The 24,790-nt window shown below is 40.2% G+C and overlaps 1 protein-coding gene across 2 annotated transcripts in view; it reads left to right on the forward strand.

The window, feature by feature from the left end:
- Nucleotides 1–2,211: 2,211 nt before the first annotated feature.
- Nucleotides 2,212–24,790, forward strand: part of LOC122862811 (exostosin-1) — a 232,205-nt gene continuing 209,626 nt past the window's right edge. Inside the window, exons 1-4 of one of the 2 annotated variants that reach the window (XM_044168517.1) lie at nucleotides 2,212–2,308; nucleotides 2,962–3,030; nucleotides 7,369–8,021; nucleotides 9,366–10,117. In XM_044168517.1, the coding sequence (XP_044024452.1) occupies nucleotides 7,752–8,021; nucleotides 9,366–10,117 (1,022 nt within the window). In that variant the 5' untranslated portion in view covers nucleotides 2,212–2,308; nucleotides 2,962–3,030; nucleotides 7,369–7,751. Of the gene's footprint in view, nucleotides 2,309–2,961; nucleotides 3,031–5,100; nucleotides 6,314–7,368; nucleotides 8,022–9,365; nucleotides 10,118–24,790 lie in introns of those variants that run through there. The other variant, XM_044168518.1, reaches the window with a different exon arrangement.

Below are 24,790 nucleotides of genomic sequence, written 5' to 3' on the forward strand. Positions count from 1 at the left end.
AAGAGTGATTTGGTTCCACCATGAAAGCGTCTCTGGCTACTGATCCACCATGTGTCACTTCATGCACTTCTCTAGATCGAGAAGGCTTTTAGTTGTTCTGTTGGTTTGTTATGATTCTCATATGGATAATAATTACAGCCTCACTTTGTGTTTTGTTCTGCACCAGATGGTCGAAAAAATGTGGATTGTTTGAAAATTGCAGTACAGCCTCAAATCCTGAGCTGGAGCATCTGAACAGAACAGGACTAGATTACAGCAGCTAGAGGCCCAGCTGTCGTTCTCTCTGTGTGTGTATGTGTGTGTAAGTGTGTGTGTGTTATATTATGAGTTAGCTCGTGTCATTAGATGAAACAAACAATCACAAGCCAGACCAGAGCCATTGATTTGTTTATTTTTGTGTGTGTTGGGTTGGGGTTTGGGACACACACACACACACACACACACACACACACACACACACACACACACACACACACACACACACACACACACGACTGAGTCACATCCCATCCAATGTGACTCAGTCAACATTGTTAGCATTTAGATGACTCCTCCACGTGGCATACTGAGCAAAAATTTGGACAGAGTCAAATCATTTTTCTCTCACACAGGAATCACTTCTCGGGTCACTGATCATCTTCAGAACTATATTCAAACTTCTTGTTTCCCTCCACAGCCATTGCAATGAGACTTACAACTTACAAAAAATATGGATTGCACAAAATGCTCCTTAAGGCCTGCACTTAAATTCCAGTTTGTATCCATATGATTTAAAAAAATAAATCAATTCAAATCAGTCAATTAGGTATGTTTTCTTCAACAATGAACTCAGAAGAAAGGAACCCCCAGATGAGCCGCTTGAAGTGTTGTTGAACTTTGGTAGAACTTTAGATTGTAATAATCTTGAATTACTGACCTGATGGTTTTTTATTTGCTGCTGTGCTTCCTGACTGGGAAAAAATCTGCCGCTAAAATACTATAAAACAAATTTGTTCAAATTTACTCCTGTGTGAATAACATTTGCTAAAAGCTACAGTGCCCAGCTGTTTTAGGAGTGCTTCAGTCAAGGTAGAGAAGTCAGAAAGCACTGGCAGATGGACCAGCTCATTATTGGTTTTGTTCTTTTCATTGGATTTGTTGACAAAAACAAATATAGAACATTGCCAGCTTCATCCTTTAATGTGGGCATTGTGTCACCTGCTGCATGAAACAAATGTCATTGTTTTACTGTCAGCAACACCTTCACAGAAGCTATATTTCAAAGTAAACAAGTGGTGGTGTTGGGGCCACTCTGTTGGACAGTGTGGAGCATCATGGGTTCAGAGAGATGAGAGATCAGAGAGGACACCCCACCCCGGCAAAAAAAACATAAAAGGCATTTGGTCATTACACTCATCTGAGTTGCCTTCGGTCATTAGCGTGTACTCAGAGCAATAAGCTTAAGGAGCAGCTGCTGGTGGTGCGGTGGTGAAATAATTTAATCTGTAGGCTATTTTTGTTTAGACATACTGTTAATAATCTCCCACAAAGACGCCAGACTTGAACATCAGTCAAAGATAAAACAGTAAAGCAGGGAGCCCTGTGGGGTAAGGATGCAAATTCAACATTACTTATCATCAGGTCAAGTATCAGGTCTCTATCAGGGAAACTAAGCATCATTTTAAGTTTGATTAGTGCATTAATAATACAATCTGCAACCAAACCTACGAATAGATCCACATCAAACAGACCGCGAGGGACCAAGCTGGCAGGCATGAGGAGTTACAGGTGGATTTTCAAAACGCAGGTTTTATTTACCCAAAAATGAAAGAAAACAATTTACAAAATATGCAACGAAGTTCTGGGCCCATAAAGATGTCAACTGAACAGAACTAAACTCAGGCTATGACAACTTAACATAAACTGAATAATAATATAAACTGAATAGACAAAACTGACCCATCAGACTGAACACAAAGGGGAACATACAGTATATAATGGCTGATCAGACCATTCTAGATACAAAGTAGTAACACAAAGACAAACTACAAATTAAAAAAAGGACAATAAGTCTATCAGTATAAATAGTTTAACAATTAACCAAAACAAAAGACTAATATACTCTAAAGAAATAAACAAAATCTCTTAACTAGAACTCCCAATTCCCCCCCATGTACTTGGTACAGTCTGATTGGCTACTTCCTGTATTTAAGAGCTCTGCTTTAGGGGGGCAACTCTTGCTCAGCCTCTTGCTAACAAGATGTCCCTCCAGCAGCAGCAACCCTCAGCAGAACCATCAGCAGAACCATCAGCAGAACCATCAGCACTGGTAACTCAAAAGAAATCAAACTTAGAACAATTTAAGGCAAACCTAATTAAGGTGAACTAAAGTGTGACTGTACAGAAGTGTGTGCACTTCAAATAGAAACTAATGTACTGCCAACAATAATAAATAAACTATGAGTATGATGTATGGAACAACAGGTTAGTGTGGGAGGGTTACTGACATTTAAATCACTTGTATGGCAGCAGGTGCAGCCATCACACAGACAAATCAGCAGCCCAATTACACTTTGACAAAATAGTTGAGGAAAAAGGCTGAGGTGGAATTAAGCAGGACAGCGCATTTAATAAATAATCTTATACAGGATGTGGAGTATATTTATCAAAGAAACACTGATGTCATTTTAGCAGAAGAGAACCCAAATTTACTGCACGTCAGCATCAGGTGCACTGTGACTGAAATCCAGTAAAGTCACGCATAGGACATAATTTGAACACAAAATCATTTTAAAAGCTGTATCACAGTCTCGTCCTAAAAGCTGGTACAGGAGAGAAGAGACGCTACTAACCGTCACCTCAACTATCCCATAAGCTTCCAGATTGATGGTGAAAATGATGAAGTGGAGGAACTGAAGCGATGGACTGAGACTGGAAACAGATCAAAGTTGTCTCTCTCTCTCTGCTCTGTGACCATTTCAGATTTATCATCCCCTAATCGACCATGAAGCCATCAACACCAGCCAATCCTTCAGAGTTATTGCTGTACAGGTAAATGAAAACAAAACTTGAGATTCTGGTGTGCAGAGAGAGTCTGGTAGTGCGTTAGACAAATGTTGGGCTGTGCATTCCTACAATCCAAAGTCATGTCCATGGATTTATTCTGCTATCGTACAGCCAGAGATTAAAGATGAGAAATCCGCTCTACAGTGTTGTTTTTCGAGAGCTCAAATAAATTCAGAACCTCCATTGGTTTCCCATTCCTCAACCATTTGAAATCCAGGATTTATACTGCTCCCACCTCCTGTGAGTGGTCCAGTTTTGGCACCAGAAGAGAAACGCATAAAAGCACATGAGCAACAAGTTTTATAGCTAGGACAAAAAGGAATAACAATCCAGCAAAATCAACCTGAAAATAACAATATAAATGATTTTAAAGGAAGAACGGACACAATGGACTGAGACTGGAAACAGGTCAAGCACATTTTATTTATATAGCCCAAAACCAGAGGTAAAATAACTGAATACATGTTACTGAACTTTGACTTGGGTTTGAGTCTCATAGCTAGTTGAGGTCATATAAGACCTGGAATATCAAAACACTGAATCTGAGAGTATAATCATTTCAGTCATGAAAACCGACAGAAATTATCAAAATTCTGTATGTTTCAATCAAGTGCAATTCAGTGGTATGACAGGGGAGAAACTGATGAAACAGATTTTAGGTGTGTGGGTGATACAGTGTATATCTGCAGATATCTAGTATTGGAACAATATGGACAGACATGTGCTATATTTTTCTTTTGTATATGCAATATTCCATCAAATTCTCACATACAGCTTTATAAGATTCAAGACAGATCTTGCCTTATTTCTGTCTCGGTCTTCACTTAGCTATAAAGCATCACAGGCTGACTGGATTGATATTAATAATATTAATGTGCTTTGTGCAGTTTGCTGATTGCTCCTTATATGATTTGTCAGACAGGCACCTCTTCCTGCCTGCCAGTGTAAAAAGCAGCTTTAAACAGGCATGAGGAGCCTCTTCATTGGCTTAGAATAATTAAGTGGGAGATCACTTATGTTCCAAGGCCACAATGGTTTGTGTTGTGGCGTGACATACATGGTTTTGGTCTCCGATGCCCTAGAAACTATGGCTAATACAACACGAGATCTTAAATTAGGTCAAGGTTTACTTCTGAGGCGGCCATTTTTACACAAATATCTCAGTTCTTGTCCTGCAGTAATTGTCTGGATCTGAAATAATCTCCAAATCACGCTGAAACCTCGTACTGTCTCACTACAAGCTGTAAGAAAAGTATTTGCAATCACATAATAACAGTCAGATGAGATGTTGGTTTAGATCATTCACTGTGTAAACTGCAACATATGTTGAAGTGTGGGTTGCAACATGGACCACAAGATGGCGCTGTTTGCTACACGATGTGCCTATGTGTGGCTCCACAACATCTGTAAACTCCCTCTCTAATTTATGAGTTAATGACATCTCTTTAAATCATGAGCAAATAAATTTTATTCAGTCAATGGCTTCTATGCAAATTAACAGCAACGTGAATGAAGGGCAGGAAAGATAAGTGGTCAAAGTTGATTTATTGGACCTCATATTCAAATCATTAAGAGATTTAATGAGCTAAGACTTAATTATAAGTGCATAGGTTTGCAAAAGAGTCAGTTCACTGAACCCTGACAAGCCACGACAAATCCCTTGAATATTTGCCACCAAATCAGCATAACCTTAAGGGGAGCCTACAAAATGTTAGGGGATGAAGTGCAGCAAAAGTTGTTATTTTGCAAACTCTCTTAAAAGTGTAGCCTAATTCCGTTATATAAACTGTGCAAAACAAAACGCTAAACTCCATTAGAAATCTTCTTAATTATAGGCAATATAACCTGGCTAATAGAACAACTGTTCATACATTGAGAGTGAATTTGTATCCATTCAGCACACGTGATGCACCAAGCTGCACTTCGTGGAAATAAAACCTCAGTTTTGTTTACTGGTGGAAAGAAAATAAATAAAAGTTCACATCTTATTGGAACAACTATAACCTGCATAAGAGATGCATCCTAAAATGCCTAAACTGGGTTATTAGGTCATGTTTTACAACTTTAAGTCCATGTTTGATAACGCATAAGAATCGTAAATTAAATCGTAGATTTCTGAACGGAGTTTGGTTTGCAAATTGAAAACAGGGATGACACAGGCAGTTTAGAGGTCCTGAAGGCTCCTCTGGGACTTCTCGGTGATCTAGCTGCCAAATACATTTCTTAGGACTTTACTTATCATTAAAGTGACGCAAACAAAGCTACAAATGCTGACTGAGATGCTGAATTATGGCGAGCTCCCATACCTTATCCGAGCCAATTGACGCCCCATGCATGCTCCGATCCCCCCAGTCTGCCAGCTTGCTGCTGTCTGGCTCATCAGCGCTGCTGCTGCTGCTGATGCTGGATGTTGCACGGTGGCGCAGCCCAGATCCAACTGAGGATTTGAGGATGGAAACGTGAGGACAACGGGTCTGTTTGAAGCGAGTAGTCAGGATGGAATAACAAAGAGAAACCCCAATATACACTGATGGTATTCATTTGATCCGTACTTTAACCCTATTGAGAAAAACCTGCTGCCTGCCATTCAGCAGACCGTGAAGTCGCTCCTAATAGGATTTTATTGAAGCGCGTCTCTCCGGATCAGGTGCGCCGGCATTTCCTTAACTTACCTGGGATGATGATGATGATTTCTGCTTATTTTTCACCGAGTGGCAGCGCACAGGTGGGACTGTGGATTTAAATTCCAAAGTTTGGATCTTTTCTTAACGGGATTTTTTTTTTTTTTTTTTTGAAAAGGGCAGGCAGTTGTTGTTTGGAGATGTACGCGCCTTGTTTAACACACCAGTTAATTCTGGATGGATGCTGTCGACGTTATCACGGCTGTTCTGGCAGATGATCGTGTGTCTATATTCACACCGTGGATACCTGCCGTGCTGACGGATAGCTGTGCGTTCGCCCGGTCGCGGTCTCGTTCTCATGAAAATCACCCCGTGGTCCTTTCTCGAGGAAAGTTTGTGACTGGGACGCGGTGGAGGATGAAGTCAGCGCACCGTTTTTGGCTTCCCTACGGACGCAGAGCTCAGTGACTGCTCCTTACACTTGGCTTTAATATAACTTAATAATTTGTGGATGGATTTGTGATTACGTGTTTCGGGGGTATAGCTGGAGAATGTGTATCCAAACTGTGGAGTCCTGCTCAGGCTGGAGGGGAGAGCAGCGGATATCCCAATCCCTTCCTGGGACCACAGGTGTTCCCTGTAAACAGGTAAGTTAGGTGAGTGGAGTTTGGTGCTAGCTTTCCAATTGTGGACTCACGCCACCGAGAAAAAAATTAAAGAGATCATTACTTTTTGGAAAATCCTAATAGTATTTGCAAGGGCGATGGTTCACTAAATGGCACAAATAACCCACGTGTTGTTTTCCCATGTAGGCTATCTCGTACGGCGCTCCAAACTCCATTCAGAAATCCTGCAGTTTAATGCTGCATTGCTTGTCGAATCCAAGATCTTTCTCTAATTAATCTCCAGCTGATGCTCTTTCATTCCGCACCAGTTGTCTGTTCTACTGTCACAATCTTATTCACATAAGTTAACCCTAGGGAACACCGGGCACCGGGAACGGGTTTGAAAGAGTTACAGTTTTTGCAGAAACAAAGTGATGCACAAGATCAATGCTGAATGTGCAAAAATAAAATTGTTGTTTTGTAAAATGTTTAATTGCCAAAATTGTCAATGGCACATGTCGTCCAAAGGATATAAAATAGAAAAATGTTGGTGCTTGTTTGCTCACTGCATCTTAATGTACATTTAAATGCCTCACTGACTTGAGCTCCGACTGAGGATTCAGACGGTATTAAAATGGTATGTCATTGTTAAGATAGGGGGCCAGCAAACAGCTCAGAGGGAACGTACCAAACAGTTTTCCTTTTTAAAATAAGATATCTTCACTTTTATTACAACATTTAAAACAATACCATCAGTTTGGAACTTACAATTGATGCATACGAATTTGTGTGTGTGTTTTTTATTCTTTTTATTTTTGTTACAGATGACAGAACGTGAAGTTTAGCCTCAGGAAAAAATCTTCTTTTTATGCATTCATCTTTTTTGACTGTTAGAGTTACTATGGACTACAGATCGAGGAGCCATAACCTAAGTTTTATTATACTAGTCAGAAGGTGCTTTTACCCCGTTTTTCTATTAGTATAGCTTTCGCTTTAAAAATGTGTAAATAATTAAGTTTTACTTTGTTTTAAAAATCCTGATTTGTTTGAGACATTATTGGTAACTCAATTCATGCTTCTTTCTTTTTTCTTTTTAGTGACTCCAAATCCCAAAATGCCGAGCTGCGGATAGACTGCTCTGTGGGTCAAGCTGACCTGTGTCTATCATTTTCTAGTTCCTCATCCTCCCTATTTCCTCTTTTCCTTTCCTTTTCTCTTTTTACTTTGTATCCCTCCTCTTCACGCCTTTATCCTCCCCTTACTTTCTCCCTTTCTCCCTTTTACTTTATCATCTTTTTCAAATCCCCTGTCTTTTCCCCCTCCTTTTTCCCTCTCCCCTGCGTCACTATCTGCCTCTCACCCCCCTTACCTTCTTCTCCTCTTGTGGTTGTACCTTCCTCCTGTCCTCTCTTCCTCCCTTGTTCTCCTCACCTCCTTCCCAAACCCACCACATCCTCCTCTTCCTCCCCCCACAGCACACATGCAGGCCAAGAAGCGGTACCTGCTTGTGTCTGTGGGGGCCGGTCTTCTCTTCCTCGTCTACCTGTGGGGTCTGCAAATCGGGGAGTTCCAGCAGCAGCCGTACCAATATCACCAGTTTCCCCAGTACCATCAGTACCACCAGCAGGAATACCACCAGAGTCAGGAGGTGCACCAGCCCCTGCCCCAGAGAATCCCGTCCAGACCGCCCAGGCACTGGCCCGAGACGACCCAGCTGCTGGAGCCGTACCTGGAGGGGGGAGAGCAAGAGGTAGACTGCGCCAATTTAAAAGAAATAATGGAGAGTCTTGTCACCTGTTTTCATTATCTGAAAAAAAGGAAACCTGGTGGCTTATTCAAGTATTCTGATACCACAATACAAGAATACTCAATTATAAGTAAGAAGTAAAAAGTCCTTCATTCAAATTCCCAAAAGTATCAGCAGCAAGACGTACTTAGCAAAGGTAAAAGTATTCATTATGCAGTAGGCCCATTTCTTAGTGTTTATATTAAATTATCAAAGAAATAAAAACGGCTACATTTCTACACACTATACAGTAGCTTAAGTAAATAAATTCCATTTTTAAAATTGGGTTAAAGATGAATAATGAGTTTGCAGCTGGTTTCAAAGTTTTAGGGCAGTGTTTGCAAGCCATGGGTGTCACAAGACGATTAATCAGGTGATTAAACTGATGTAGAAATAAGAAACAAACATTTCTGCTACATGTGTTTATTTTTTTGGACTTTTCTCACGGCGTGATTTGTGTTTTTATTGTGAAATACCTGAATAACCTCTTCAGGCCTCTAAGAACTATTCAAATGATACAATCTGAGAAGGGAACATCACTCTCTGGGTGAACTGCTCGCAGTTCTTAACGGGCGTCAGACCGACAACAGCACTGTCAGAGGATGAAATACGATCCAGGAAGGCCGGTGGAGAAATAGATCCAGGGCATATGAAAGCAAAACACTGCACAGCAGTAAATATAATGTGATAACTTTATAAACATTTTTTTTTTCAGTGTAGAATTACACCGTTCACAATATACAGATATACAGTGCTTCTATTTGATTGGCCAACACAGCACCTTCCTGGGTGACGCTGCATTGCAACAAAAGTTGAGCCAGGTTCAACAGAGTACACATTGCTTTACTTTAAAGGTTCACAGGCCAGGATGGTTGAGAACTGCTGCTTTAGGGGAATCAAAGACAGTCACTATTCATCTTCTCATGTAGACCGGTTATCAGAGTTGCTGTAACAAAGCAATGAAACCCCAAGTCAGTATTGATGGAGAAGCAGTTTTAAACTATTGGCTAAAATGATTTCCTCTACTGATAGCATGAACTTTTTACAGAACTTCACTGAAATCCTGTTAGGTGTCATTAGTGGTTTCACACCGATACAGATGATTCATTCATTGATGTTTTGGAGAAAGCTTTGGAATTGATTTAAATTTTTTCGTATTTTAACTGAGAATAGATCATGCAGGACTGATGAATTGATAAAATGGAAACATGCTCTGCAGTATAAACTTGTGAATTCTACAAGGTGGTGTAATAGATGTCATTTTGCTGTATTATGGGTTGTCCTAACGGTTTGTGCCTGTGTGTACAGGAGGACAGCCCTCAGCTCCATCACCAGCACACCTCACCTCGTGAACGACGTGCGATCCGCGACAATATCTACAGGAACAAGCGCTGCCGCATGGAAACCTGCTTCGACTTTGCTCGCTGCCAGTCTGGTTTCAGGGTTTACATCTACCCTCCGCAGAGAGGGGACGAGAACTCCGAGACCTACCAGAAGATCCTGTCGTCCATTGAGGAGTCACGCTACCACACCACAGACCCTTCGCGGGCCTGTCTGTTCATTCTGGCTGTGGACACGTTGGACCGGGACCAGCTCTCAGCTCAGTACGTCCAGAATGTCAGGCTCCGCATCCAGAGCCTGCCGACGTGGAACGATGGCAGGAACCACCTTATATTCAACCTCTACTCTGGTACCTGGCCGGACTACACAGAGGATCTGGGCTTTGAGGTGGGCCAGGCCATGCTGGCTAAGGCCAGCGCAGATGTGGTCAACTTCCGACCCAACTTTGATATTTCCATTCCTCTATTCTCCAAGGATCACCCACCAAAAGGAGGGAGCATAGGTTATCTGACACTCAACGATGCACCACCTTCCAGGAAGTACCTGCTGGTTTTCAAAGGGAAGCGATACCTAACTGGTATAGGTTCTGAGACGAGGAATGCTCTGTATCACATCCACAACGGGGAAGATATTATTCTGCTGACCACATGTAAACATGGCAAAGACTGGGAGAAACACAAGGACTCTCGCTGTGACCGAGAAAATGAAGAATACTCAAAGTAAGACATACTTTTTGATCTCTTTACCTTGTTTTAGCTGCGTCTGGCTGTGCTTTTATTTCCATTTGAAAAGAACATTGCTGCTTTGAAGATCTATCACTTAAGAGGATTTATTAGTGTCTCAAAGCCCACATTCAGACGTTGCTGGTCTTTTGTCACTGCAGAGTTGTTGTTGTTTCTGATTTGTCGTCCGGCAAAGAGCCTGCATTTTAGCAGACATTAGCACCGTGGCAGTTATGTCATTATCGGCTCTTATTTGCTGTTGGTTACTTCAAATGCAGCGTGTCTGTGCATCATTACAGCTCCTCACAAGTGCTTGATGTGTTTGTATGCAGGGATGCGTTGTGCTGCTGTCGATCATTACAAATGTGGTTTATTAGCTGAAAACTCTCCTACTTCGAGAATGTTGGGGACTAGCAGCTGTGCACGAAGCTCCTCTTCTTTATTTGAATGAAACGGGTTGGATGCTTTCATGTGCATATTTCACAATTGTCATGGGAGTTGAGCTTCACTGTTGCTGTGCTCCTGAGACAAAATGCTAAGAAAGTGTGTGTGTGTGTGAGACAGAGCAGAGAGGCATTGGCTGAGAGAAGGAAAGTTTTGTTAGCTCAGCAGTTGGTCGAGAGAAAAGTGATCTGAGCCAGAAGAGGAGTTCACCGTTTGAAAATTTTAGTGAGAGCTGGCAGCTGAAAGAAGAGGAACCATTGCATGTGGAGTGAAATGGGAACAACATTCTCAACTTCTCTCGCTTTTTCCTGGATATGTTAGCCCAAGAGTCATCTGTTGCATATTTTAGGTTTAGATATTGCACAGAGACCCAAAGGAAAACCACAGTGGATCCAGGATCCTGCTAAGTGCTGCTCAACAGAAACTGACATTTTTCAGTGAGCATCTGCATACAGTGTAGTCTGCAAATATTAGGACAGCAACACATTTTTCATTGCTTTGGCTCCATTCTAGCACATTATATCTGACGTTAAACAATGACTGTGAGGTTAAACTGCTGAATTTTCAGCTTTAACTGCGTTTGAGAGTGTTCACATCCATATTGGATGAACAGTGTAGCACTCGTAGTCCCCCACATTTAGGCCAATGCAGTGGGACACTGATCCCAAACTTCAGACAAGTCAGAGGGTTTTTCAGGGCAAAACAGTTGAATGTTGACTTGACTAAACTCAATCTGACTGTCTTTCACTTGATGACAGACTGAAGGCAAAGAGTCCTTGAAGTGAAGCTGCAGTACAGGACTGGCAGAGCATCACTGGGGAAGATTTTCCGAAGTTTCTGAGGGTTGGAGACTTCAGGCAATCCAGGGTTTTCCCCAGGAAATTGGTTAACGTAACAGGTGGCAGAACTGTGTCTCTGAGCTCTGCTTTAAACAAACTCTCCAATCAACAGTAAGATCCAGCTGATCAATGTCTAACTTTAAACTCCCTTCAACTTGATGCAGACCGTATTGGATAAAATGTGTGTCCAGTCCTATAGTGAGTGAATGAGCCACTGCTACATTTCCCCTGTAAAATAATTGGATTGGATTGAAAAGGTACTATTTTGCCGACTTGAAAAAAGAGAATTCAACAGTGTACACCGTCTGCTACATAAAACAGCAGAAAGAACAGAAAGTGCGTAAGAGGCTCCTTCACTAAATAAATAGTACATTAGTCCATTTTCTGTCTCAGTCTGGCATTGTCCTGATATCCAAAACCAAAGAGCTTATTCTGTGGCACTGAGTTTAGCTCTCATTAGTGCTTTCTTATCTTCTCTTTCTGTCTTGTTCTCATTTGGCATTAAATCAATCAGTTTATGTAAAGCAACATTCTGAAACTATTTTACTTTTTTAAAATAACAGCTTCAAAATCATTTTGATGGTACACTGACTTGTAATAGAGAGACTGTCGCCTCTTTCATTACCACTCCGCACCCCGAACGCCTGTTCTTGCACGATGTAACTTGGGTTTAGCGGGTAGGATCTCCCACGAGAAGTGCGTAACGGCGCTACATCACACACCACCAACTATGGGTCTTCAGCCAGCTATTAAGAAGAAGCTAGCTCTGTATTCTCAGCATGGACATCATGGCAGAGGCGAAGAGGCCGAAGAGGATGTTGAGGGAGGAAGAGAAAAAGAGAGAAGGAGCAAGAGGCCGGACGAGATTAAATCTCGGACTGGCTTTTAGTCGTTGGCGAGAGCTTCGCAAAATAAAATGCTGCAAGACAGACGCCGAGCTGGCCTTCTTGTTGTTGGACTAGTAAGTAATATTAGCTGGCTTGCTATGTCTGGTGTTGCGCTTGCTTGATGCTTGGCTGTGTGAGCAAAGTTGTCGGCTCGCTAGTCTTTGATCATAAACCAAATCAGCCCACTTTGAAACACTAGCCAACCCGTTCTCATTCCCTGGGCGTCAAATACCGGCGTTTTGTCACGCCCCTGTGATTGTATAGAGGCATATGGTAGCCTTTAGCGTCTGTAGGCGATGCCTTCAGAAACTACTTTGTTAGGTAGTAGGAACAACACGTGTTGGTTAGGTTCAGGCAACAAAACTACTTGGGGGTGGCGGTCATGGCGTGATTTGTATTTACAACAGTGGTGTAAAAATGAATTGCACTCTGAAACTGTAGGGGTGCCAAGTTACAAAAAATACCAGTTCTTGCGTAATAGGACTTTAAAGACATTCTTTCTCACCTTTTCTTTTTATAAAAAATATTTCTAGAGCCGATCAACTATGAAAAAAGCAGTAGGCTAATTGATTTGGTATCAGTGATTAAGTTGTAATTTGTTCAGTTCGTAAACTAACTTTGCCATCAGAAGAAACGGAGCCAAACCAGATGTGACTTCCAGCTCTGCTTCAAACATACTGTGATGTTTGATTTTAGCAAATGGTTCCCAACAGTGAACAGGTAATGGCTGATGCTTAATTGTCTTCAATGCTGGAAAGCCACATGATTGATTGTTGCGTTAGGATTAAGATTATCTAAAACTATCCACACTAAATACTCCACACAGAATGACTTCTTTCCACCAAGATCTACAGACCTTTGGTCTTCATCATTAAGATACAATACAACAAATAAATTAATTTGATTACAAATAAAATTGTGTGGCTATATGCAACTCCCCAAATGCCATGAGAAAACAGATTTATGGGCGTGCTTGTACCAAATTAAATCATCCATCTACGTTTAAGTTAGTTTTGTTATTAGTCAGATAAGCCAAAAGTTGTTTGTAAATTAGGTGCCTTCTTAAAGAGTGTTCTACTTCTGTTGAAGTCATTTATGTTGGGCTTCATTCCTGCTGGATGTGATTGTTCTTTTCATGGTCTTGAGTTAAAATAAATCTGAATCAGACTTTTTCAATGAGTAATATGTAATGAGGAACTGATTACATGTTTTAATTAACTTGCCCATCACTGGTCATTATGCTAAAAACATCTGCTATCAGACTGAAGGAATGAGTCAAGGACAAAAGTTTGTTCCTGAGAGTCACATGCTGTTGAACAAGTCTAACCTCATCTGTCTGTAAACAAGCTTCATAATCTTCTGAATCTTTAGGTTGTGACTGAGGATGCCTTGTTGTCTGCTTGCCGGTGCCTCCTCTGGTGTTTTACACACAGCACATCGATACAGACATCACCCAATGCAGTTGAGGGGGGATCCTACACAGCGAGGCTCCCTGATGGGAACAGAAACCGACAAGGATCTTGAAGCCTCGGGCGGTCGATAATTGCCCTCCAATTGAATTAAGCTGTGAATGAAGGGCATAGATAGAGATCTCACCTCCCACTGAGCGGCGCTGGATTGAACTCGGGCTGTTTTTACTGTACATAGATAACAGCCGGCTTCACCAATTAGAGCCTTGCTGTCTCGAGTGTCTTAAGTGTCTATCCAAAGAATGTTTGATACCGGAGGCTGAGGGCTAAATTTACAGAGCGGCAGATAAAATGCTTAATTCAGATCGCTGTCACGTCTTTCATGATGGCTTTCATGGTCAAAAGAGAGGAGTGAAGAAGAGAGGGTGTAGAGGATGGTCAAATGTGATGAGAGGTGACTGTACAGTAAATTCATAAACATCTCCTTCTTCTTTTGACTCTATAGGACCCTGAAGCTGTTTTTAGCTCCTTTTCCCCTCATTCTTTCTTTCATGCTTCAACTTTGCTTACAGGCCCCTGTGGCAGTGTTGAAACAGATGCCGTTTTAATGCCACAGGATGTACTTTTTTGTTCTGAATGCATTTTAAAAAAAGGTAGAAAGTTAATTTGGCAAGTGAAGTGGATTTCTGCTGTAGATCTTGCAGTGTCATAACAGACCACAAGATAGAAAGCTTTGTGTAAACCATTATTGCTCTTTCAGTTAATACCAGTTGTGGAGGAAGTATTCAGGTCCTTGATTTAAGGAAGAGTACTAATATCATATCTATCTTCACCAGCTAGTTGTCATGTGATGTTTGGTGCTGGACAGGAAGTGTACAGAAAAGAGTTTTAAAAGTCTGTTGCTGCTGGAAAACATGTCTGTGAAGAGGAATCTGTAGGCTGGAAAACCAAAACGATGAGCTTAAAGACAAAAAAAAATATTGATACGTCTTTTATCTACTCCGCAAATGCTTGGCTGTTTTGTGATTTGGTGATTTGTAATTTGTAAACTTGTGAACGGGAAATCCATTGCAGTAATAAGCATAATTCCGTACAAACTTGGAAGGTATTATCCCGCTCATGCCACAGCCACTTCCCAGCGTCCAAGAAAAGTGTCTGATGCTCCAGATAAAAACGAAACTCCGCATTAAGAGGAAGGATTACAGTCAAAAAAGAAAGCGATCGACAGCGAGGACAAACACAGACAACCACTGGTGTAGCTTTAGCTTTTCTTTGTTGGAGAGGGCAGATGTCACCTTACTGCTCTTGGACAGGTTGCTAAAATATTTGGAGTAGCTATTACATTTATGCTACCTAAATAATGGCTTATTGTCTTGGAACTGTAGAAATCTCAGTATTTTTGTAACTATTTCTGAACACGAGCCTGGGGCGAGCTCACTGTAGGCATCGAACATCATACATTCATCAGAAGCACGCATCGACAGTGTCTGTGTAATTACACTTACTGTCAGAAGGGGGAGACAAACGTTCCGCACTCCAGTTTTAAATATCATAAAATAAAGTTCCTAAGCCTCACAATTTCTGTTTGTGTTGCTAGGCAACTAAAAGTGAATCCACATTTTTCAGCCAATCAGAATAGAGAATTCTGAGTGGCCATAGTATAAGTAACTGTAATTTACTTGTTGGGCTAACTGTTATGTATTTTACTCTTTTTACCTTTACTTTGTGATAAATGATTGTGCTGTACTTGCTATGGGGACGTAATGTTGATCTTTCACTGGTGATACTTGTTTGTTATTTTTTTCCGACATGAAGAACAATGTAACTAATTTGACAGCCAGTCCATACTTTTGGGAATCCTTGTTACGGTACTGCAGTCCAACTCTTGTTTCTGTAATCTCATCCTTTTCAGATTTTTGTAATCACTATCATTGAACTTGCTTTCCAATACTGTTTTCACAATAGCTTCCAGTGAAAACCTCAGTCTTGCTCCGGTCTTCAACCTTTACCAGAAGTGTGTTTAGCTCCCTGTATAGCTGTGCACCTACACACACAGTGAGGGCAGAAGAAACATAGAAAATGTTGCTGAGTGAAGCTCACCGTAAGTAATATGCTTGGTCTGACAGCTAGAATAATAGAATCACAAAGATATTTAAAAATAAGCATCAAACAAGCGATTGGACCATTGGTCAGATATGGTGACATATTAAATGAGCTTTGACAGCTTTCACAAGAGAGATCTGCATTACTGAAGAAGGGAAGGATCCACAAAAATTCACTTGACAAAATGGAAATGTACCAACCAGCGGCTACACAGCCATGACAAAGACTTACTGTAAGTGCAACACATACCAGCTGCATCCTGTAATGTCGCGTCGCACTTGCACACATTAATTGCCACCAGTAACACACACTGGATCTGCCATAGAGATATAAGAAGTAGTCGAGCTCTGGGGAGAGCATGTAATGTTGTTACTGCTTTTCTGGAGCATCGGCGTTGGAAATTAGGACAGTATTCTTGCACGTTGAGGCGCGTATGTGTTGCCCTTTATTATATTAACATTATAACGTATTACACATACAACATCTCTGAAAGATCATGATGGACAGATATTTTCCACCTTACTCTGTCATCATTGATCAAATGTGTTTCCATCACTAATTGTTTCATAATAAGCAAGCAAAGACATTGAATGAATTAGTTACAATGTGCTCTTTCCATTCAGAGTTTCTAATTTGATGCGTCCCAGTGTGCATAAAGATACTCCGAAACACAGCTGCTGTCACATCTGTGAATGTTTGGCAGCTGCAGAATTCAATATGTATGACAGAAGAAAAGGCTCTGACAGTATTAATTAAAATGTCAGCTGTGGCCATGTGGGTGGCGGCGTTGTCAATGTGTAGTAGAGTAAGTGCAGTGTGTGTGTCAATCTTTTTTTGTAGTTATTTCTTTCCGGCCTTGTTGTGAGATGTTCTCTTAAAGCACATCAAAAGTATATGTCCTCTTTCCTTGTTGCCGCTTATCTCCCTCCCTCCCCATCCGCCTCTCTTCACCTTCATCTCTTTTTATTCTTCTCCTCATCCTCTCCTCCTTTTTCCATGCTCTTATTCTCTCCGTCATTCCCTTATCTGTCCTCGTCCTCACTCTTCTCCCTCTTCGTCCCCTCTTCCCCTCTCGTCTGCGGAGCTAAACTGAACCGTGGAAAAGGTTTTACTGCTGTCTCAGTGCATCTTTAATGCAAGTCATGATGAAGAGCACCATGAGGAATAACAGTCTGCCAGTTTCAGAGAGAGAGAGAAAGAGACAAATTTAGGACTTAAGAAACTTTGATGTGTGACCGATTTAACATCATAATTAAAGAGAGAGAAAAAAGCAGGCTAAACCAGGTTGTTTGTGAAGATATAAATATGCAGGAGAAGGAAATAAAATCTCATGACAAGTGAACTTAACTGCTTTGTGTATTTAGGGCTGTCTAGTGAGAGATGTCTGCACATTGAATATACTAAATACTGCATTATCCCCTATATAGTGTGTATATACACAAGATAGGATAAAAAGTGGTGTATGTTAACAAATTTGTGATTTTGGGCTTTATGCTGCAGACTTCATAGAATCGTATTTATATGCATCAACACGAGATGTAATTAATTAAACCAAAAAATACAGTCTCTAATTAAAATATCTAAAGCACGTTTAGAAAAGAATCTCACCACAAGGTCCATTAAGTAGCTTTTGTGAATCAGTCATATCACATGATCTTCATCAGCAGATGGAGTTTGCCCAGTTGTTGTGGAATCCCAGATGTTCAAATGTCCTTTTTTTTTTTTTTAAAAGGAGTTCTCATTTTATGTTTCCTTAAAAACTCAAAGTTCAAAGTTTATTCCTGACCTTTTGAAACAGCAGTTAAGAAAACAATCTCACCAAGGTGCAGCTCGTAAGCCTATCACATGATCTTCATCTTTGACAACTTTTTTTGTCACAAGAAAGTCCTTAAAGTTTTAATAAGAAGAAATGGAAATTTGAACATCTACAGTAACAACTAGGCAAACTGCATCTGCTGATGATCAGAAAATATAATTCAAAGCTCCAGAACAGCTACTAGATGGAACTTGTGCTCCTTGAACTTTTTCAAGGTCGAAAATTAACTTTTAACCTCAATATTTAAGGCATTGCAATATATTTTGTAGAACATATATTTGGTAATTTGATTAAAGATCTTTTCAGTAGCAGAATCTAATTTGAACTGAGTGCCTGCTGGAAAAAGATATTATCAGAATTAAAACTCATAAAATATAGAACTTAAATGCACTTTTAATGCAATTTTAGCCCAAATTACTTTACTGAAACACTTCACGTTTGTAAGCAGGCCTTTCTGAAATGGTTAATTTGGATATCCAAAGAGGAAGATGCTGAAGGCACTAAGCTGTAGGAAGCTGGAAGAAATTAGCCACAAATGTACTGACCTTCTCTGGCCACAGCTGGCCAATGAATACAGAAATAGTTCATTCATATGAAAGTTATCAGGACTTATAAATAACATACTACACTCTTGACAAACAGCATTCATTTGTTATATTGCTTACACTAATAAGAAGAGTTGTAGAGCTGCTGTGTGTTTGCAGAGATTATTCTTTACAGGATCTTTAAGAGTTTCTTAGGGGCCTTTAAGCACCTGCAGATTTCTCAGCCAACTCATCAATACATCGAAGGTTTCTGCCAAGGCTGATTGGACGGTAAATGGAAGCTCTATTGATCAGGATTGACTTGACCACAGCAGCCAATCAGCAGATGAATAGAGGTTAATGGTCCTCCTTGGTGTGTGAAAGCCAAACATAGATTGACATTTATTTCGACAAGGACTTGGCATTTATTTTAGCTGACCCTCTGTCAGTCTTAACAGGAAAAATAATTTGATGTATCAGGCTAAAGCAACCGCTGTGAAGATCACAAACTGGGGCACTTAAACAGTTGTTGGATTGATTGAATTAACTTTTTGTCTCTGCAACCTTAACCTACAGTAGTTTGGGATGATTTGAATTAATCTGAGAGCACAGCACTGAAAAATGTCACTTGTGGCGTTTATGGGACAATGTTAAATTCTAAAAAGTAGATTGACAGTAGAACAAGTAGAAAAGTGCGAAAGGGGCTGCTCGTAGTGATGAACTTACAGAGAATTATCACCTGAATCTGCAGCTCCCCTCGGCTTTACAGAGCTTTAAAGTTTCAGCTCATTGCTTAGCTGTCCAGCCTACACTCTCACAGCTGTCATAGTGTTGTTTTTGGCCACAGCAGGCAGCTGTTTTCAGCGAAAAAGCTCTAAAAACACACAGTACACTATACCTGCTCAGCACCAAACAGCAGACACACAATTAGTGACTTTCTGGTGAATGTAGTGGAGCATTTAGCTAAAGAGTCAGATATTTCCCTCAGGAGTTGGTGGAGACCAAAACCAGAGCTAAAAGAGAATATTGGACTCACATTCGTGTATGATCAAGTGAATGATAAGGTTTCTCTGTAACCTCTGGATGTGTAAATAAGAAACCGTTTGCTAACAGGTTCGTTACATCAGCTTAAAAGGTGCTGATATGTCAATGTTGCGTTCACTACTTGTTCCACCGCCCCCTAAGTGCAGGTTTAAGGTTAGGAAGAGATCATGGTATTGGTTTTAAAACAGAAAAAGTCTGCAGTGACTTGATGCATTAGACATGACATGTTAACTTTTAATATTTAACTGAAACCTTTCCCAAAGTGTCTTGCGCTTTATACACCCACCATCCACCACATCGACCTCCCCATAATTTCTCTATTGTGTAAAACGTAGCACTTCTGTGACAGGAAAAACGCTGAAAATAATCTAGGCAGCCATTACGTTTTCTTTCAAATTTGGGAACACAGATCAATACTATGTACATGTAATTTCTAGGAGACAGGGTTGCATTAACAGAAGTAGTCTGCTCAGTTGTCATAGAGCTGTATACGTTAAAACTTTGCATTGTTCTGAGTTCTTGTCACCTCCTACAATTGCTAAAGTTGAGCTTAGTTGTGCCACTTTTCTGTAACTTTGCTTGATCTTTGCTCTCCATATGAGAATAAAAACTCAAATTTTGAATGACTTCTCTCCAAGAAACGGTAAGTGCCCATTCCTCACCGCATCCAATTGACAGTCGTAACAGCACACACTGGAAGAACAATCTTTGTCGGCGAAAACAACATGTGATGCTATGCTGTCTGTCTGCAGAAAGGATGTCATTTTCTGCAGCCGTAAGAAGTGCTGCCAGCCTTCTCACTCAGCCCTACATCACTTGCTTTCCCTGTGCACCCAGAAAATGAGCCAGGAACGCAATTCAACTCAATCACTGTTTTTTTCTCCTCCTCCACTGCCGTCTCATTTCCGCCTCTCTGCCTACCACACTCTAATTTCTCTGTTGCCGTTTGCTGCCTTTCTTTCTTGCTCCATTTCTCTATCCATTTGTTAGCAGAGAGCTGACGATCAGTTGAGTTGAAGCAAAGGTGCGCGGGTTGTTCCAGGATGTTTGCCATCCATCCTCACTGAGAGAGACAGAGAGGACGGAATTGGAGAGGCAGTAAAATAGTGGAAACACTGTGTGGCAGGATGGATTGCAGTGTGAATCCATCACATTCTCTCCCTCTCTCACTCGCACACACACACCACTCTTATGAAAAGAGAGAGAAACAAGGAAGTGTTGTTCTTGTATGATTTTTCATGTGCTGCATGTCAGCGTGCATGTTTCTCAAACATTTCCAGCCATAGATCCAGAACACACATGCATTACAGTAGATGTATCCATCTTTTTCTCTTTTGTAGTTCCAAGGACCCATATAGGACAACTTTAGTTGTTGTTGGTTTAGTATTGAGTTGTTTTTGTATTGCAACTCCTTGGAAGACTTCTGACTGTAGGAAACATTGGACAGGATACATCCCAATGTAAGAGAGCCAGTGGTGGAAAGTTAGAAAGTACATTTACTGAAATACTGTACTTAAGTACAAATTTGAGGTACTTGGAGTATTGGGAAGTATTGTACAGCTACTGTTAGTAGTAACTTTTGAGATTAAGATTTTACACAAAACATATGATACAATTATAACTATAATGCACAGTTAAAGATTAAACCAGTATTTTCCAACCTTTTTGGCTTGTGATCCCAAAACAAATTAAAGTATCTATTTGGTGGCCTTTATCATGTTTCAGATGTCCCAGTTGTTAGCAAACATTTGGTTTCATTTAAATAACTCTTCTATAATCTTAAATTTTTTGTGAAATATTGGAGAATTTGAAACAATTACAACAAATTTGTGTAGCAAAATGTTTTGTTTTTTCTTCTTTCCTCTCCCATTAATCATCCCACAACCCCTCACATTTATCTTGTGACCCTTTGGAGGGGCCTGACCCCTAGGTTGGGAACCACTGGACTAAACTAGCTACCTGTATAAAAAGTAGTTAAGATTACAACACAGTTAAGACATCCATTTGATTTTTAAATTTTAATTTAATGAATATTAATCCTTTTGTTACATATTAAGCAACGCAGAAATGGATTATGCTTTAAGAGTGGCTTGAGAAGTTTCTTCGGATGTTCTGATGCTTCTTGTCCTCCTCTAAAAACCAACATAATTTAAGATGACCACAGGGGTGAGTGTTTTGATACTCAAAAGATAGATTTAAGGTGGATTTTTAGAAGTTATTTTAGGATGCTGGATTGATCACATATGAGCCAGATCCCATCCTAGACCACTCTGGAAAAGATGACTAGTCCTACTTAAAATGAAGTTAGTAGTATTAGTATGACTACTAGTTTGTTGTATTAGTACTAGAAGGAATAACAGTCACACTGTAGTTGTATCAGTATGTCTATTTTGTATGTACAGGCTGATGAACTGTTGTGATTGAAGTGATTTATGTGATAAAGTGGAGTGAAACAACATGGACAGCTCTCGATTAAAGGGAACTGATTATGTTGCTGTGTTTGTTTAACTCAGTTACATCACATTTGGACAACATACTAATCAATGACTTTAGTAAATGCACCTGCAGTGTAAATAAACTGCAGCGTGTTGTCATTGCGGTGAGGTCAAGGTCTGGTTAAGGTCTGGTGTTTAGCATGAGTCGGTGTCCCGTTAAGGTTAGGGCAAGCCTGTAGAGGATCAGTGTTAGTCAATGCGATGTCCTCAAAAGTTTATCAGTGTGCGTGGCATGCTTAACAGAGAAACTCGCCTCAAATCACTGGATTTAAGATAAAATTGTGAAATTAATTGTCTGTATAAATGTGTAAAAGTGTGTGAGTTTACACAATTCCCGACACCTCGTGCACTACAACCTACCCCAGTGTGTACAGTTCTCATTAGCCTAAGACACACACACACACACCCTCCTGCAGGCGTAACCAGTGAGAGTTGAGTCTCGTAGCAATTAATTTGTTTTTAGCAGTGACATTCTACTTTTGTTTGAGCTGAACTCTGAAAGCAAACTGTGCTGAAGTGTCCTTAAGCAAAACAATAAATGGCTACCGGCTCCAGAGGTTCTGCTCAGCTGACCTCCTCACCTCCCAGTAGAGGATGGGATGATTAATGATCAAATTATTATCATTATGAGTTGTCACAAATTTAGTGTTATGTTTTCCTGAAAACAAACAATCAGTGGACTTCGATAATTCCTCTTTTTCCCAGTTGCATTTGTATTTTTTCATTTATAAGAATCGTGCCTATGCATTCAAGACAGGAAAGAAATGATAGGGAAAATATGAAGCATGAAGCAAATTATACTCAAGTTAAGAGGGAACTTACAATTATATAAAAGGAGATGGACGAACTTGTTTCATTATTATAAAAACAAACATTAGCCTGAACTTGCTTAATAAATAGAATAATTGTACTTTTAGTATCACTTCCCTTTTTTAATTTAATGTCAGTTATTTTTGCATTTTATATCTTGCCTGTATTATCTTTTTTTTATTATAATATTTGTTTATTATAATAGCTTAGGTGTAAACAAACAAAACAAAAAAAACCCAACTCATTATGCCTCTACACACACACACACACACACACACACACACACACACACACGATGACAATGTGGGATCTACTAAATTAAAAAACAAAACAAAAACATAGCTTGTAAACCAGGAGAATCTAAGCGTCACGATGGGAGTTTAACAGTGAACTGCCACATGCAGCTGTTTCTTGTTAATGCTGACAGTCACACACACATAAATATACAGTGTGTTTACAAACACACACACACAGCACCATGTGCCGGAGGGAGGCGACTGCTTAATAGTTTCAGTATCGCCACCATAAGCTCTTCTCGCTCCATAACTCTGTCAGCAGGGATTTACAGCTCGTTGGCTCTCATTATGAAAATGTGATATTGCACTTGAAACCCTCCGGCTATTCTTGGCCTATGGACTTCTGCGGTGTCATGGTTTAGAGACGGAGGGAAACACAGCCAGAAGCCTCCTCATCCTGCAGGTCCAAAGAGGTGGAGAGACTGAATCCTGATTTCTTATTCTTGTCCAAGAAAGATTTTTCTTACCTTTTTAAGGCTTTAGACTTAAATTTAGAGCATACAGTCATAATAAAATTAATAATATACATAATACACATAATACTAACATGTAGTTGCACACTAGTGTGTGTAAACACATATGCTGATTTGTAAGCTCAGTAGGGTCATGCATGACGATTGAAATGGAGGCAGTGTATTTTGTCATATTTTGGCAAAAATGCATACAGATGGATAGGCAGCGGAGAAGTGCATTATGCTGTAAAAGTGATTTTATTTCTTTCATTGTTTGTCATAAAACCCAGTAACTAATGGAGTCCACTGTGATTTCATGAAGGAGCAAACTATGAACATCTTACAGACACTTTAAGTCTACAGTTCTTGATGTTTAAAAAGACAGATTTTGGGTGGAATATCACTTTAACTCAGCCAAACTTCATGTTAGGGTGTGACACTGATGCTGAGAATACTGGCAAAAATGTGGACTTTACAGGCATGTAGGGAGTATTTCCATTATGATGAAAATACTCTGATTAATTCTGATTAATCTGCCAATTATTTTCTTGATTAATTGATAATTGGTTTGGTTCATAAAATGTCAGAAAATAGTGAAAAATGTGCATCATGATTTTCCAGAGCCCAGTCAAATCACTTGTTTTGTCCAGCCAACAGTCCAAATATCAACGCTATTCAATTTATCATTTAAGACAAAGAAAAGTAGCAAAGTTCGAACCAGCAAATTTATGGCATTTTGGCTTGAAAAATGATTGGACTTATTATTGATCATGTCAGCTCCACAGACATGCCGACTCTGTATGACTCATACATTGGAAATAAGGCTGAAAACCAGCGAAGTATCCCTTTTTAAAGTGTGTTTGAGAGTATGAGTGTGTGTGTGTGTGTGTGTGTGTGTGTGTGTGTGTGTGTGTAAATATGATCAGAATAGATTACCTCTTATCTGTTTCTCTCCCCAGGCAGATAGAGCTGGATAGCTGCTGCTTATCACATGTTTACACAGTCAGCTCCTCCTGTCCTTCCTCCTCGTCCTCCTTTCTTCTTCTCTTTAATTTTTTCTTTCTCCTCTTTCTTTCCCACTTCCGTCTATATTTCCTTGTATTTTCCTCCTCTTTTCTTATCTAGTTTCCTTTCCCATTTTCCTCCTCTCCTCCATATCGTCTTCTCTTTTCCTTTTGTCCCCTCTCTTATCTTCCATTTCTCTCATTTCTTCCTCTCCTGTTTCATCTCCTCTCCTCTTCACCTTGTTTCCATTCCTTTCTTTTTCTCTCCTTTCCTCTTTTCTCTTCATCCCTCTGCCCTCTTCTTTCCTCCTTTCCTTTCCTCACTCCTCTTTTCCTCTCCTTTTAATTTCCTCTCCTCTCTTCATTCTTCTCCTCCTCATCTTGTTTCCTTTTCTTTTGTCTTCATCTTGTCTCCTTGTTTCTCCTCACTTCCTGACCTCTTTTCTTTGTTTCCTTTCATCATTCCTCTTTTCCTCGCCTTGTTTCCTCCCCTCCCCATCCTTTTTATTTCCTCTTCTCCCCGCATTGTTTCCTCACCTCTTTCCTT

Source organism: Siniperca chuatsi, linkage group LG16 (assembly GCF_020085105.1).
Source record: "Siniperca chuatsi isolate FFG_IHB_CAS linkage group LG16, ASM2008510v1, whole genome shotgun sequence".
Lineage (NCBI taxonomy): Eukaryota > Metazoa > Chordata > Actinopteri > Centrarchiformes > Sinipercidae > Siniperca > Siniperca chuatsi.